This window comes from Megalobrama amblycephala, linkage group LG9 (genome assembly GCF_018812025.1).
Source record: "Megalobrama amblycephala isolate DHTTF-2021 linkage group LG9, ASM1881202v1, whole genome shotgun sequence".
Taxonomy (NCBI): Eukaryota; Metazoa; Chordata; class Actinopteri; order Cypriniformes; family Xenocyprididae; genus Megalobrama; species Megalobrama amblycephala.
Genome location: NC_063052.1, coordinates 14,840,501 through 14,855,500, shown reverse-complemented (window position 1 = coordinate 14,855,500; position 15,000 = coordinate 14,840,501). Strand labels below are relative to the sequence as shown.

The window sequence follows — 15,000 nt, the reverse complement described above, 5'->3', positions numbered from 1 at the left end:
TCCAGTTAGATGGTGACCGTGAAGGGAAGGAGGCCTCGTTATTTATTGTGCCAATTAATGTCAAAGGTAAGATTGCACACGCTCTCACTGGTGGCCAAAATGTAATATGCAAATTAAAGTGAGTCATAAGTGTATATATATACGCACACACACAAATATGCATATATATAATGCATACATATGTGTGTGTGTGTAGGATAGTGTGTATATATACACTACCGTTCAAAAGTTTGGGATCGGTAAGATTTTTAATATTTTTAACAGAAGTTTCATCTGCTCACCAAGATTGCATTTATTTAATTAAAAATACAGTAAAAACAGTAATATTGTGAAATATTATTACAATTTAAAATAACTGTTTTCTATTGGAATATAATATAAAATGTAATTTATTCTGTGATCAAAGCTGAATTTTCAGCATCGTTACTCCAGTCTTCAGTGTCACATGATCCTTCAGAAATCATTCTAATATGCTGATTTGCTGCTCAAGAAACATTTATGATTATTTTCAATGTTGAAAACAGTTGTGTACTTTTTTTTTCAGGATTCCTTGATGAATAGAAAGTTCAAAAGAACAGCATTTATCTGAAATACAAAGCTTCTGTAGCATTATACACTACCGTTCAAAAGTTTGGGGTCAGTAAGAATTTTTTTTTTTTTTTTTTTTTTTTTTTTGAAAAGAATTTAAATTAAAAAAAAAAAAATTTCAGCAGGGATGCATTAAATCAATCAAAAGTGACAGTAAAGACATTTAAAATGTAACAAAAGATTAGATTTCAAATAAATGCTGTTCTTTTGAACTTTCTATTCATCAAAGAATCCTGAAAAAAAATATTGCACACAAATATTTTGTACAATTGTACACATTAAATGTTTCTTAAGCAGCATATCAGCATATTAGAATGATTTCTGAAGGATCATGTGACACTGAAGACTGGAGTAATGATGCTGAAAATTCAGCTTTGATCACAGGAATAAATTACATTTTCAAATATTTTCAAATAGAAAACGGTTATTTTAAATTGTAATAATATTTCACAATATTACTGTATATAATATACAAACATATATACACATATATACGCATATACATATATATACATATATATATATATATATACACAGTCATAAGTCGCACTGGTATATTTGTAGCAATAGCCAACAATACATTGTATGCGTCCAAATTATCGATTTTTCTTTTATGCCAAAAATCATTAGGATATTAAGTAAAGATCATATTTTGCAAATTTCCTAATATTTCAAAAATGTATTTTTGTGAGTGGATATGCATTGCTAAGGACTTCATTTGGACAACTTTAAAGGTGTTTTTCTCAATATTTTGATTTTTTTTGCAGCCTCAGATTCCAGATTTTCAAATAGTTTCTCGACCAAATACCATACATCAATGGAAAGCTTATTTATTCAGATGTATACATTTCAATTTCAAAAAATTGACCCTTATGGTCCAGGGTCACATATAATATATATGTGTGTATATGTGTGTTCAAATGTTTGGGGTCAATAATATTTTTTTTATTTTCGACAAGAAGTCACCAGTTTTGCATTAATTTAATCAAAGTACAGTAAAACCATATTTAAAAAAATATATATTTAACAATATAATTTATTACTGTGATTAAAGCATCATTACTCCAGTCTTCAGTGTCACATGATCCTTCAGAAATCATTCTAATATGATGATTTGCTGCTCAAGAAACATTTCTGATTATTGGAAGTTCAAAAGAACAGCATTTATTTGAAATAAAATCTGAATAAATCATACTGACCCCAAACTGTATATTATATATACTGTTTACTATGAGTTTCATAAAGTTGTAGAGTGCACTAATGTCACAAATCAGTGAATGCTGAAGCGAATCTGGTCTGTATTCCAATGTAGAAAACAACAAGTCTGTTTATCACCCTGGGAGCCCCAGTTTCTACTGCCTTCAGGACATCATGCGTGTCTGTAGTGAAACCAGTGCCCATTTCTCCTCCACCACCTCAAAGATGCTACTCGCTCTGGACAAGTAAGTTTAAACATCATCACTGACCGCCAAAGTGTCTGAACTCATGCAAATCGGTCTTATTATGATAATATAAAGACCACAAAATTCTCATTTTGAGTGTTTAAAAGCTCATTTTTATTGATTTGATGAGGTTAGCTATGTCATATTGTCACTGTTTATTTCAGGTGGTTAGCGGAGCAGCATGCCGTGCCTCACGCCATCCCTGCACTTTTCCGGCCGGCTCCGGTAGACCGTGTGAAGACTAACGTGAGTAACCCGGCCTATGCAGTGGAAAGCAAGCAGACCGACGGTCACATGGGCTACACGGCTCTGGAGATCAAGAGCAAGATGATGTCCCTGGAAAAAGCTGACTTGTGCATAGAGAACCCGCTCTTCGGGTCAGATCTGCAGTACACTAACAGAGTGAGGCTTTCTTTATGATAATAACATGAGATTCATAGACCATGCTTATAATTCAACAGACCTAAGTATACACTACTGTTCAAACATTTGGAGTCGGTGGGATGTAAATAAAATCATCATATTTGAATGATTTCTGAAGGATCATGTGACACTGGAGACTGGAGTAATGATGCTGAAAATTCAGCTTTGATCACAGGAATAAAATATATTTTACTATATATTTACATAGAAAACAAGCTATTTTAGATTGTAAAAATATTTCACAATTTTTACTGTATTTTTGATCAAATAAATGCAGTCTTGGTACGCAGAAGAGACTCTTTAAAAACATTAAAAATGCAAACTTGTGAACAGTAGTGTATAGTTGTTTGTCATGTGCAATACCTTTTTAATTGATATCCTGAGTACATAATAATTAAAGGGAAGTATTTATCTATTAAACTCTTGCGTGAAGGTGGACAAAGTCATCATCAACCCTTACTTTGGCTTGGGAGCGCCAGATTATTCCAAAATCCAGATTCCAAAAAGAGACAAATGGCAGCACAGTATGACCAGCGTCACAGAAGACAAGTCAGTATATTTCACACTTACTGTGTATTACATTAGTGAAAGGATTAGTTCACTTCTGAATTAAAATTTCCTGATAATTCACTCACCTTCATGTCATCCAAGATGTTCATGTCTTTCTTTCTTCAGTCGAAAAGAAATGAAGGTTTTTGAGGAAATCATTCCAGGATTTTTCTCCATATAGTGGACTTCAAGGTCTTGAAGGTCCAAATGTCAGTTTCAGTGCAGCTTCAAAGAGCTCTACATGATCCCAGACGAGGAATAAGAGTCTTATCTAGAGAAACAATTGGTCATTTTCTAAAAAAAATAAAAATTATATACTTTTTAACCACAAATGCTCATCTTGCACTGCTCTGCGATGCGCCACGCATGACGTAATCATGTTGGAAAGGTCATCTCATTTTCTCCTCCTCTTCAAAATTGTCTGACATCTTTGTTTTACCTTTTTTTTTTGTGTAAAGGCCGTTCGACTTTGTCTTTGCATGTTCGCGTGACCTTTCCAACATGATTACGTAATGCGTGGCGCATCTCAGAGCAGTGCAAGACGAGCATTTGTGGTTAAAAAGTATATAATTTTTATTTTTTTTAGAAAATAACTCATTGTTTCTCTAGATAAGACTCTTATTCCTCGTCTGGGATCATGTAGAGCTCTTTGAAGCTGCACTGAAACTGACATTTGGACCTTCAACCCGTTGAACCCCAGTGAAGTCCACTATATGGAGAAAAATCCTGGAATGATTTCCTCAAAAACCTTCATTTCTTTTCAACTAAAGACAGAGACATGAACATCTTGGATGACATGAGGGTGAGTAAATTATCATGAAATTTTAATTCTGAACTAATCCTTTAAGATGCTAGACTTGATCAAGCACTAAAGCTATCCATTTTAAGAATCCAAATAGACTTTCTACTTTCCAAGTACATGTCAACTTATTCTCCTAACCCTAACTCTCTACTAATACTGTAATGAGAGTTAGATGACTATCAAAATAAAGTGTATCCACACAGTTTTTTGGTACCCCTCTGTGTCCTGTAGAGAGCGCCAGTGGGTGGATGATTTCCCTCTGCACCGCAGTGCCTGTGAAGGAGACACTGAGCTTCTGTCCAAACTGCTGGACAGCGGCTTCTCGGTTAAACAGCTGGACAGTGACCACTGGGCACCCATTCATTATGCAAGCTGGTATATATCAACTTCCTGTTTCTTTAAGTCACTTTAAGACTGTAAGTGTTTGTTTAGGTTTCCTCATTCCATAGAGTCATGCTGGTTTATGTCTGGTCCGTGTCATGTCTTCTGTCCATCATCTCTCCACTTTCAATGACTTTAATATGCTTTTCCTCTGACTGCAGGCATGGAAAGGTGGAGGCCACCAAGCTTCTGTTGGAGAAAGGGAACTGTAACCCCAATCTGCTGAACGGGCAGCTGAGCTCTCCTTTACACTTCGCAGCCGTCGGGGGTCATGCAGAAATTGTACAGATCCTTCTGCAGCACCCGGAGATAGACAGAGTGAGAAATACATATTTCATTTCCATGCTGTTTATACACTCAGATACCTTTGCTTTCACTGTCATGTAGAAGTAATGTTTAAAAAAACTATTATTTTAAGAACAAAACTCAAAATTAATTTGCATTTTTAAGACTGTGCATTATAATGTTGTGATACCTCAATAAGTGGTATTAGTTTTTAGCATTTAAAAAAAAAAATTGTTTAGACTAAATAGTGTAGAATGTAGTTATTTGCAAAGAAAATTATTTTTTAAGTATATTTACTTTTTTTGAAAAACTTTAAAATTATATTATTTTTAAAATTAAATTATTTTAATATAGAAACTTTAATTTGACATTAATTTATTAAAAACATCTATATTTGTATGTGTGTGTGTATATATATATATATATATATACAAACAAATAAATATACTTTATAAATAAATAATATATAATAAATATATATAATATTGAAAAAATGTATTTTTAAAAAACTAAAAATGTGATATTTATAATATTTTTAAATATCATGTATAAACACATAATATAATATAATATAATATAATATAATATAATATAATATTGTTGATTGACTAAATAGTGTGGAATGTTAATATTTGCAAATATTTTGTAAAAATTAATATATTTTAAAATAAATAATATTTATTATGTTTGGTTTTTATTAGAGAACTTTTTAAAAACCTTTAATAAATTATTTTTATTTATTTATCGGGTATGTGTGTATATATGTGTGTGTGTGTGTGATTTTTTTTTTTGACACAATAAATAACAATTTTGGAAAATTATTAATAATAAAAATAATAATAAAAAACATTGAATTTTTTAAACTAAATTAAAAAATAGAAATATTATATATGATACACTGTATACATATTTATATGTGTGTGTATATAATTTTTTTTTACACAATACTTAACAATTTTGAAACATTTTAAAGTTTTTTTTTTAAAGGTTCTCTAATAATATAAAAGAAAAAAATCTAATTAAATTAAAAATTTATATATATATGATAATTGTGCATTTCTTTATTTTTCACTTGTCTCTCCATGAATATAGCCATGGTACCCTGGCATGATGCTAAATTATAAACAAACAAGCATTACAGGGATTTCATCATAATTCTGTCTCGTGTGTTTTTAAGCACATTGAGGACCAACAGAAACGATCCCCCCTTCAAGTGTGTGAAGAGAACAAGCCGAACAACTGGGAGGAGACGGTGAAACTCCTTCAGCAAGCCAACAATAAACCAGTGAGTGAAACCCTGCGCTCTGCTGCAGATCTGTGATGTTGAGATATTGAGCAGCGTGTTTCGGTTTGTTTCAGTATGAGAAGGTGAGAATTTATCGCATGGATGGATCGTACCGCTCCGTGGAACTGAAACATGGGAACAACACGACAGTGCAGCAGATCATGGAGGGCATGAGACTGTCGCAGGAGACGCAGCAGTACTTCACCATCTGGATCTGCTCAGAGAACCTCAGTGAGACACCTGACTGCCTCCAGAAAACTGACTTTTGTAACATTTCTGTCCATCACATGCTTTTCCTCTGTCGTGTTGTTTAGGTCTACAGCTGAAGCCATACCACAAGCCCTTGCAGCACTTACGGATCTGGACCGAGATAGTGACCGATCTCACCGCTCTCGATCCCCAGCGGGAATCCCCACAGCTCTTCCTGCGCAGAGATGTCCGGCTGCCCTTAGAGATAGAAAAAAAGGTTTCTGCCACACAATCATTATATTTAGTCAATCTTTACCAAAGTCTGGAAAGTCAGCTATTTCAGGGATCCAAGTGCTGCATCCCAGTTTAACTACTTATACTACGCCCTAAAAGTATGTACTGTTTTTGTGAATGAATGTACATACTTTTGAGTGTTTAGGAGAAGAGTATGCAAGATTTGAATCTACTTTGCAATAATTGTGCCATGTTTGTAGTTTTTAAACACTTTTTATTTGTAGTTCTAATTGAATCCTCGAATGGGTTGTGGGCAATATTAGCTTGCATGGATCTGCACTTTGGATTCTAATCGGAAAAATTAGACAATCCCAAGGCCGTAACCATGTCTTGAACATTAAATAAATAATTCAAAGAGATTTAAGGGAATAACGCAAAAGAAATAAGAACGCTAAAAAAGTTCCAGGACTATTGTAGTTCAGTTTAAACTATTGGCAAATAATATTTATTTTAAAAATATATTCACTCTTTTTTTTTGTATGACTGATTTCTCAAAAAAGCAAAACGTTTCTTGTCTCGTCACATTCAGTGTGATTAGTCAACTAATGAAAGAAACGCTGTTTCTTTATAACGCCATTATTCCCATCACTGGTTATCACACAGTTATTGCAATCACTATAACAAGTACATACACTGCCCTCCAAAAGTTTGGAAACGCCCTAGAAAAGTGGGGTTTTGGACAATATTGGCATGAATCCTTTTTAATTTGTGATAATTTTGCACTGATAAGGGACGACAAAAACTTATTTTATTGCATAAACAGTTTATACATAGAAAAAACTTACATTTTCGATTCATCAAAATATCCAGCATTAGCAGCTATCTGACCTAAACTGGGTTCTGATTGGTTCATTGTATTCTAAACTTAATTGGCAATTAATTGTTGAAGCTAATAAGGTGTGCTGACCCAAACATCTTTTACAAACCTGGGCCAAGTTTAAACCAGTAACCAGAATCACAGCTGGCAAAGGGGCATGTCTGACTTTGACATGAATATATCGCCATTATTATGTAATCAAAATGAAAATTATTATTGCTGGACTTCATTGATAATGTCAAGTTACTGTAATGTATTTGCACCAAAAAATGATTTTTATCATCCAAAACCACACTTTGCCAGGGGTGTTTCCAAACTTTTGGAGGGCAGTATAGTATACACTATAAAATAAAGTGCTACCAGGTTGCTTCTTATGCTCAAATAGTGTTAAAAAACGTATTTTTTAGCCTAAACCAGACAATTTGCATGTGCAGTCATAAACGCGCGACTGTTTTTATCGCAACCGGAGCTTCTGCAGTGACGCAATGACTTTATCAATCAGCGATTGGCTCTTTTATTTAGGGGGCGGGACTTATTCCATGCTGCACTTTCTCCCTATTCATAAGCAGTGTTGGGCACGTTACTTTAAAAAAGTAATTAGTTATAGTTACTAGTTACTTCTCACAAATAGTAACGGAGTTAGTAACTGAGATACATCATTATAAAAGTAACTAATTACCAGGGAAAGTAACTATTGCGTTACTTAAAAAAAAAAAAAAAAAAAAAATATGCCAAATAAATTGAATGCCCCCAATATTACATATAAGTCTAAGAATAAATTATTCTTGATGCGACTCCTGACTCATGATCCGCTCTTGCTCACGACATGAAATTTCTCTGTACTGTGTTGGTAGCCATTAAAGAAAACGTAGTTTCATATTTATGTTTAAATAGTCCTATGTTATGTTTTAAATCCATTTATTCGATTATGAAAAGTGAACAGCGTGAGTAAGATGCATCATAAGATGCGCAAATATATCGGGAGACATGGAGTGGGTCAGACATGATTTTAAACACTTCATTAAGTTTTGTTTTATAGAAAGCCTCTCTTTAAAGTGAATTTCGTTTTGTAAAAATTGTATCTTAATTTTAATCAATGTTTCATCAACCAATTGCTTGGATTTAATATATAACAAGCAAATATAGCAGACAATAAAATCATGACATGGAGGTGCGGGCGCGATCACTGGCGCGTGAACTGGAGCGCGTCTTATAGGCTAAATGAACCGAAACTCAGAGGCTGCTTGCCTCGCAGACATGAGAAATATATCTATAGAATGCTTGAAATATCTACTTTAACGAAAATGAAGTAATTAAACACGAAAAGAAAGAGGCTACTCTGATTATGTAGCCTAATCCGAATGAAATGTGCGTTATCTCTCTAGGCGCGTCCATATGAGCAGATGATCAGCAATGAGAATCAGCAATGTCAACTTCATCTTTGCAGCCGACACTGATTCAGAAAACATTACTTTATTAATAAACAATTAAAATGTCTCCTTGCTGTTTTTGTCACACTCATAATCATTACTTTTGCCGGTTCTTTATGGCAATTATGCGTGCCATTGAGTGCTATATAGCCTATATTATGTAAACGCTCCTTATTATGGTTTATTCTCTCCAGTATTTAAGAAATTAAATTAATATAAATGTGATTAGTCAACTAATAGCTTAAATGAACAACTACTAGTCGACTAGAAAAAAACTCATTTCACATATTTTCGCTCAAGCATCAAAAAGGGTATTCTGGTTTGAGCTCTGACAGACACACACACAGCGCATCATACATTATTATCAGTTTAAAATTATATTTATGTATGACTAACCGCAGCACACACCAGAGAAAAAAACTTTGCAGGTCCTATGGCTGAGAGAGAGCTTACTCGGATGAAAACCGCTTCAGTGAGCTCAATTATAGTAACGCAGCATTTTTTTTGTCAGTAACGCTAACGGCGTTGTAACGGGAGAAAAAGTAATTCGTTTGATTACTCGTTACTGAAAAAAGTAACGGCGTTAGTAACGCGCGTTATTTATAACGCCGTTATTCCCATCACTGTTCATAAGTAACATGAGTGCACCATCTTTGCTCAATCAATTTCTGCTCAGTATTTCCCACATGTGATTTTAAAAGCGATGGTTTAAAGTCTCTTTCAGCTGTGAAATTCATACAAGTTTCCCTCCTAGGTTGAAGATCCGCTGTCCATCCTCATCCTGTTTGACGAAGCTCGTCACTGCCTCCTCAAAGGCTTCCTGTCAGCGTCAGACAGCAAGCTCATTACTCTGGCCAGCCTCCTCCTGCAGATCATTTACGGAAACTACGACAGCAAGAAGCACAAACAGGGCTTTCTGAAGTATGTAGCTCCGTCCTCTCCACCCCATATTGACAATTACTGTTTTCTGTGCTAAAGGACATTTATTATTATTTAATGCAGTGAGGAAAACCTGAAATCCATAGTTCCGATCTCAAAGGTCAAGAGCAAAGCACATCACTGGACTAACAGGATACTTCACGAGTACAAGGTGTGTTTCATTTCACATAATGCTCATCATGTGCACTACTGCTCAAGATATTTGAATGTTTTTGAACTTGTGTGTCTATAGAGTTTGAGCACTAGTGAGGGTGTGAGTAAAGAGATGCACCACCTCCAGAGACTCTTCCTGCAGAACTGTTGGGATATTCCCACCTATGGGGCGGCTTTCTTCACAGGACAGGTGTTCACCAAGGCCAGCTCCAGTACCCACAAGGTCATCCGAGTGTATGTGGGTGTGAACACCAAAGGCTTGCATCTAATGAACATGGAGACAAAAGTGAGATTTTAAATACTTGAATCCTATTTACTTAAAGGATTAGTTCAAATTTCCTGGTAATTTACTCACCCCCATGTCATCCAAGATGTTCATGTCTTTCTTTCTTCAGTCAAAAAGAAATGAAGGTTTTTGAGGAAAACATTCCAGGATTTTTCTCCATATAGTGGACTTCACTGGGGTTCAACGGGTTGAAGGTCCAAATGTCAGTTTCAGTGCAGCTTCAAAGAGCTCTACATGATCCCAGACGAGGAATAAGAGTCTTATCTAGAGAAATAATCAGCCATTTTCTAAAAAAAATAAAAATTATGTACTTTTTAACCACAAATGCTCGTCTTTCACTGCTCAGAGATGCGCCACACATGACGTAATCATGTTGGAAAGATCACGTGTGACGTAGGCGGAAGTAGGGCGGAAAACTCCATCTCATTTTCTCCAACTTCAAAATTGTCTGACATCGTTGTTTTACCTACTTTTGTAAAGGATGTTTGACTTAGTCTTTGAACGTTCGCTTTGTAAACACTGGATCAGTACGTCCGACCTTTCCAACGTGATTACGTCATGCATGGAGCATCACAGAGCAGTGCAAGACGAGCATTTGTGGTTAAAAAGTATATAATTTACTTTTTTTTTTTTTTTTAAATGGCCGATGGTTTCTCTAGATAAGACTCTTATTCCTCGTCTGGGATCATGTAGAGCTCTTTGAAGCTGCACTGAAACTGACGTTTGGACCTTCAACCCGTTGAACCCCAGTGAAGTCCACTATATGGAGAAAAATCCTGGAATGTTTTCCTTTAAAACCTTTATTTCTTTTCGACTGAAGAAAGAAAGACTTAAACATCTTGGATGACATGGGGGCAAGTAAATTATCAGGAAATTTTAATTCAGAAGTGAACTAATCCTTTAAATAGCATGCTACTAATTTTGTTTTTAAGTCTCCTACTATAGGTTTACATGCATCCAAGGTCAAAAAACACTTTAATTTTGTCATAATATCCATTGCAGCATCACCTCATTTCTCAAAGAGTCTGAAAACAGTTCTTTCAAAGATTCAGTCTCTCTAAGCTCCTCCTTTCTGAGTGCTTCCTCTGCTCTGATTGGTCCATTGTGATTGGTCGACGGCCTACAGTGCATGTCGTAAACGAAATAGCCATTAGCATATCTGAATTTCAGCTCCGGATCTTCCTCAGCACTTGATATTCAGTGATACGAACAATAACAATCGCATCTGTTTTCTGTATCAATTCCATCGTTTTGAAGTGCATCAAAGTGGATTCGCAGCGCTAAAAACAGACTAAATCAAACTCTTCCAGTCTCAGATACAACTACAATGTATCAGGGCGGGGCTAATTAGACCAGTGTTCACTGGCAGCCAATGAAGATCATAGGCTGGAATTATGCAAATTTGTTACATGCATATATTACGGAAGTGAGACTGGAATTACTAACGACTCGTTTCAGGCAGTTCAGAATCGCTTCTTTCTTTTTGGAGACAAAACTCTAACTTTGCACACCTTTTACATTCACAAACGGCTTTATTACTCACTGCATGAAAGGTAATATTTGAAAAAGCCTAATTGGGGCGCTTTATATCATACTAACAGATGCTTTTACATGCATATTATGTCACTCAAATCTTATATTTTATATACCAGGTGCTTCATCTCAGTCTGGAGTATGGGACATTCATGTGGCAGCTGGGTCAGGCCGACCAATACGTCCAAATACACAGTCTAGAGAACAAGAAGAACTTTGTCGTACACACCAAACAGGTATCTGTCTCCTTTACATCTCGACAGTCGGTGTGACGCCGCGAAACCCGAGCTGAACGTCTTTGTGTTTTCTCTCCAGGCCGGCCTGATCGTCAAGCTGCTGATGAAGTTGAGTGGACAGATCACACCGAACGACAGAGCCGCATCAGATAAATATGCGTATGGTTAAACCCGAGAAGCACCATGTCTTTGCGTTTTGCCTTTTTTTTTGCAGTTGTTTTGATTTTTATGCTATTATTAAACTGTCTAAGAGTTGTTTGTACCAAAAGAAGAGATAATATGTATCATTATGAATGTTAACCTAATTTACCATGTTATATTTTCTTACTGTGTATGATATTATATGCGTTTTATAATGTCATGATAAATTTGTGCTTTTAACAGTTTTTGTAAATATCAATGGCCATTTTAATAAAAAAAAACACACAAAGAGCACTCATGAATTATTTATACAAAAATAAAAGGTTGTTTTTTAAATTTCTCAATCAGTTTGAAGCTTGTTTTAAAACTTTTATTGTTTATATTCTGATTTATTTACTCATAATAAACAATGTTTTATCCATGTGTAAATCAGTAATATTTTTTTTAATTAGGGGTCAAGCTCACGAGTCTATGGCAGCCCATAGAACCATATGGTAAAAAGTTATGAAATTTGGCACACAGATAGAGGACAGTCTGAAATGTTACCATAGCAAATTTGGAGTCTCTACCTCAAACCCTCTAGCGCCACCAACAGTTCAAAGATGTTTATGCAACTTTTGACGCGCAAGTCCAAGAAACAAAATTCCATTTTTCTATGATTCCATGACTCCTGCTAATTCATAGTTGTCCAATTTTAACGGAATTTGGTATATAGCATCTACTCACACGCCAGGCAAAATGTTATTAAACGATTTTTGATCGGCCAATCCGTTCTGGTATAGCGCGTCAACGAATTTGATGGCAAGCACACCGTATCTTCACAATGATTTGGTGTATTGACACCAAACTTGGTATATGTCATTATAGGCATGATTTGGGGTTACATGCACAGTATCGTCACAGCGCCACCTACTGGTGCCGAGATAGGAAATCTTATAATATGCTTATAACTTTTGAATGCCTTGTCCTAAAATCATGAGGATTCCTTGAGGCAGGCTGAGTTGAACGATATCCAGTTTTCTTTGTTCGGCCATTTTGGGTGTCGGCCGTTTTGAATTTTGTCATAAAATGCTGTGTTTTATGAATGCATGAACGTATCGTTACGAAACAGTATGATTCATCAAGGCCATGTTCTGAGAGGGCCTGAAAAGTTTTAGGTCGGCGCCCCCTAGTGGTCAAGAGATATGAAATTTATGCAAATGCTTATAACATATGAAAAATTCAACATATTATCTTTTAACTTACATTATTAGATTTGTTGGCTTATGCCGAGTCCTACGATACCAAATTTGCCATATTCTACCATACTGTACCTTACTGTCCACCATATTGAATTTGATTCAAAACCTACTTTTTCAAACTCCTCCTTCAAAATTTGTCTGATTTGTACAAAATTTGGTATGTAGCATCTACAGACACTCATGACATAAAGTTATTAAAAGATTTTTAATAGACCCAACCGTTGTTTTATACGGCGTCAACAAATTTGACTGCGGGCACGCTAAAATGGATATGCAGCTGTATCTTTGCAAAAGTTTTGTGTATTGGCTTGAAACTTGGTACATGTCATCACAGGCATGACTTGAGGGTGCATGCAGAGTTTCGTCATAGCGCCACCTACTGCTCAGAAGTTATAAACCATGATATTATAAGTGCTTTAACTGATGTAATTTACAGTTTTTCTCAGTCGCTTTGGTGCATTTCTCACATCACTATTTACATTTGCACAACAGTTAATGCAGTTCTCAAAACAATTAGTACAAACTGCAAAACCTAGTTGATAACCTGCAAAAGCGTGTCACTTGCTCAAAATGGATAGGTCATTCCTCAAAAGCAAGTATTCGTGTCAATGAAAGTGTCAGTGTCATCAAGATGAAAAGTCCTGACACCATTGTTTATGAACAAGATAGTCAAATGGCTTTGTCATGTTTTCATTATGACAGTTTACTCAATGTCAATGTTTTCCAATGCAAAAATGTCAGATCTTGGTGACACTACCTGAAAATGCTCAAGACAGCACTATATACTATTTGCACAGCCATTTGAAAAATACAGTAAAGTTACACATTACTGTATTTAGTGAGGTAACTGAGTACAAGACACTGAATATGTATGTTTCACATTTTTACTGCATATGCTCTTTGCAATTCTAATTTGTTCACAGCATTGTGCAAAAGAAAAAATACACCCTTATTTGCAACAAACATAAACTCCCTTTGGGTAGAGCTGTGCACAACTGTAAACAATATTGCAGTACATATGGCAAATCTTTACTGTAACACTACTGTACACTACAATACACTAAATGTGTGATGCAGTAAAGCTGTACGTCTAAATGTAAAATGTACAGTGACAAGTTCTTGTCCCACTGCAAGCTTCATGTATGACACGATGACAGTAGTGCAGTGCAGATTGTTTAGTGCTGAATTACTGTCCATTTATACACACCTGTTCTCCCAACGAAATGTTTGAATAATTGAATTTACAGTGGTTCTCCCAACATTTGGCTGCACCCTTCGACCAGACTCAGCCATTGTGAGGCCGTGATTGACAACATGATCCACAATTGTAGCCCTAATTTCATCAGGGATCTGCCTATTGGCCTCTTCTTCCTCTTCCCCTGTTTTGTCCCCTTCCCCTTCTTCCCCGCACCCTTACCCCTCTTCCACGAGGCTGACCTTCCATTTCTGTGTCACAGTATTGTAGAAATGGTACACACTATGTCCTGCTTGGTTCGTATATGCTTGTAAAGTGGGGGTTTATGGGATTCACCTCTGACAGTGATTGTAGAGAAGTGGCTTATCATTGGTTGCAACTAATGCTTCACACACCCCTTCTCATCAGTGAAAGTTGAGATTCACTTGAGAGAAATTGTTCAATTTAGGAGACATTTTCAGGAAAAAAAGATTTTTAAAAAATGTGTAAAATTTGCTTGACAGATTTTGACAACTAGTTCAACATTTTTGTATGTAATGACTCAAGCAATGAAATGAGGACTATTTGTTTTATATGGAATGACTATTCAGCATTCACAAGTATAGTTAATTTTGACTGACATGACATAAGCAAATGATAATGTTATAAAACAGCAGAGAGTTGTATGAAAGCAATTGATGCATGTCCAAAAGCATTTGCAATTTGTTCGAAGGAATGAGAAACTGCTACTATGATGTGCACAAATGACTAAATGTTGTGGAGGTTGAACTAACTGTTGTGCAAATGTAAAG

At 35.5% G+C, this 15,000-nt stretch overlaps 1 protein-coding gene across 1 annotated transcript in view; it reads left to right on the top strand.

Moving 5' to 3' along the window:
• The window catches only part of krit1 (KRIT1 ankyrin repeat containing), a 14,222-nt gene extending 2,158 nt beyond the window's left edge, over positions 1–12,064 (top strand). The window contains exons 4-17 of the mRNA XM_048201781.1: positions 1–66; positions 1,901–2,030; positions 2,195–2,432; positions 2,887–3,002; positions 4,036–4,179; positions 4,347–4,503; positions 5,648–5,755; positions 5,830–5,986; positions 6,070–6,221; positions 9,240–9,406; positions 9,488–9,575; positions 9,657–9,863; positions 11,516–11,632; positions 11,712–12,064. The exon at positions 1–66 is cut by the window's left edge and continues 27 nt beyond it. Of these exons, the coding sequence (XP_048057738.1) occupies positions 1–66; positions 1,901–2,030; positions 2,195–2,432; positions 2,887–3,002; positions 4,036–4,179; positions 4,347–4,503; positions 5,648–5,755; positions 5,830–5,986; positions 6,070–6,221; positions 9,240–9,406; positions 9,488–9,575; positions 9,657–9,863; positions 11,516–11,632; positions 11,712–11,801 (1,937 nt within the window). The 3' untranslated portion in view covers positions 11,802–12,064. The remainder of the gene's footprint in view (positions 67–1,900; positions 2,031–2,194; positions 2,433–2,886; positions 3,003–4,035; positions 4,180–4,346; positions 4,504–5,647; positions 5,756–5,829; positions 5,987–6,069; positions 6,222–9,239; positions 9,407–9,487; positions 9,576–9,656; positions 9,864–11,515; positions 11,633–11,711) is intronic.
• The last annotated feature ends 2,936 nt before the right edge of the window (positions 12,065–15,000 follow it).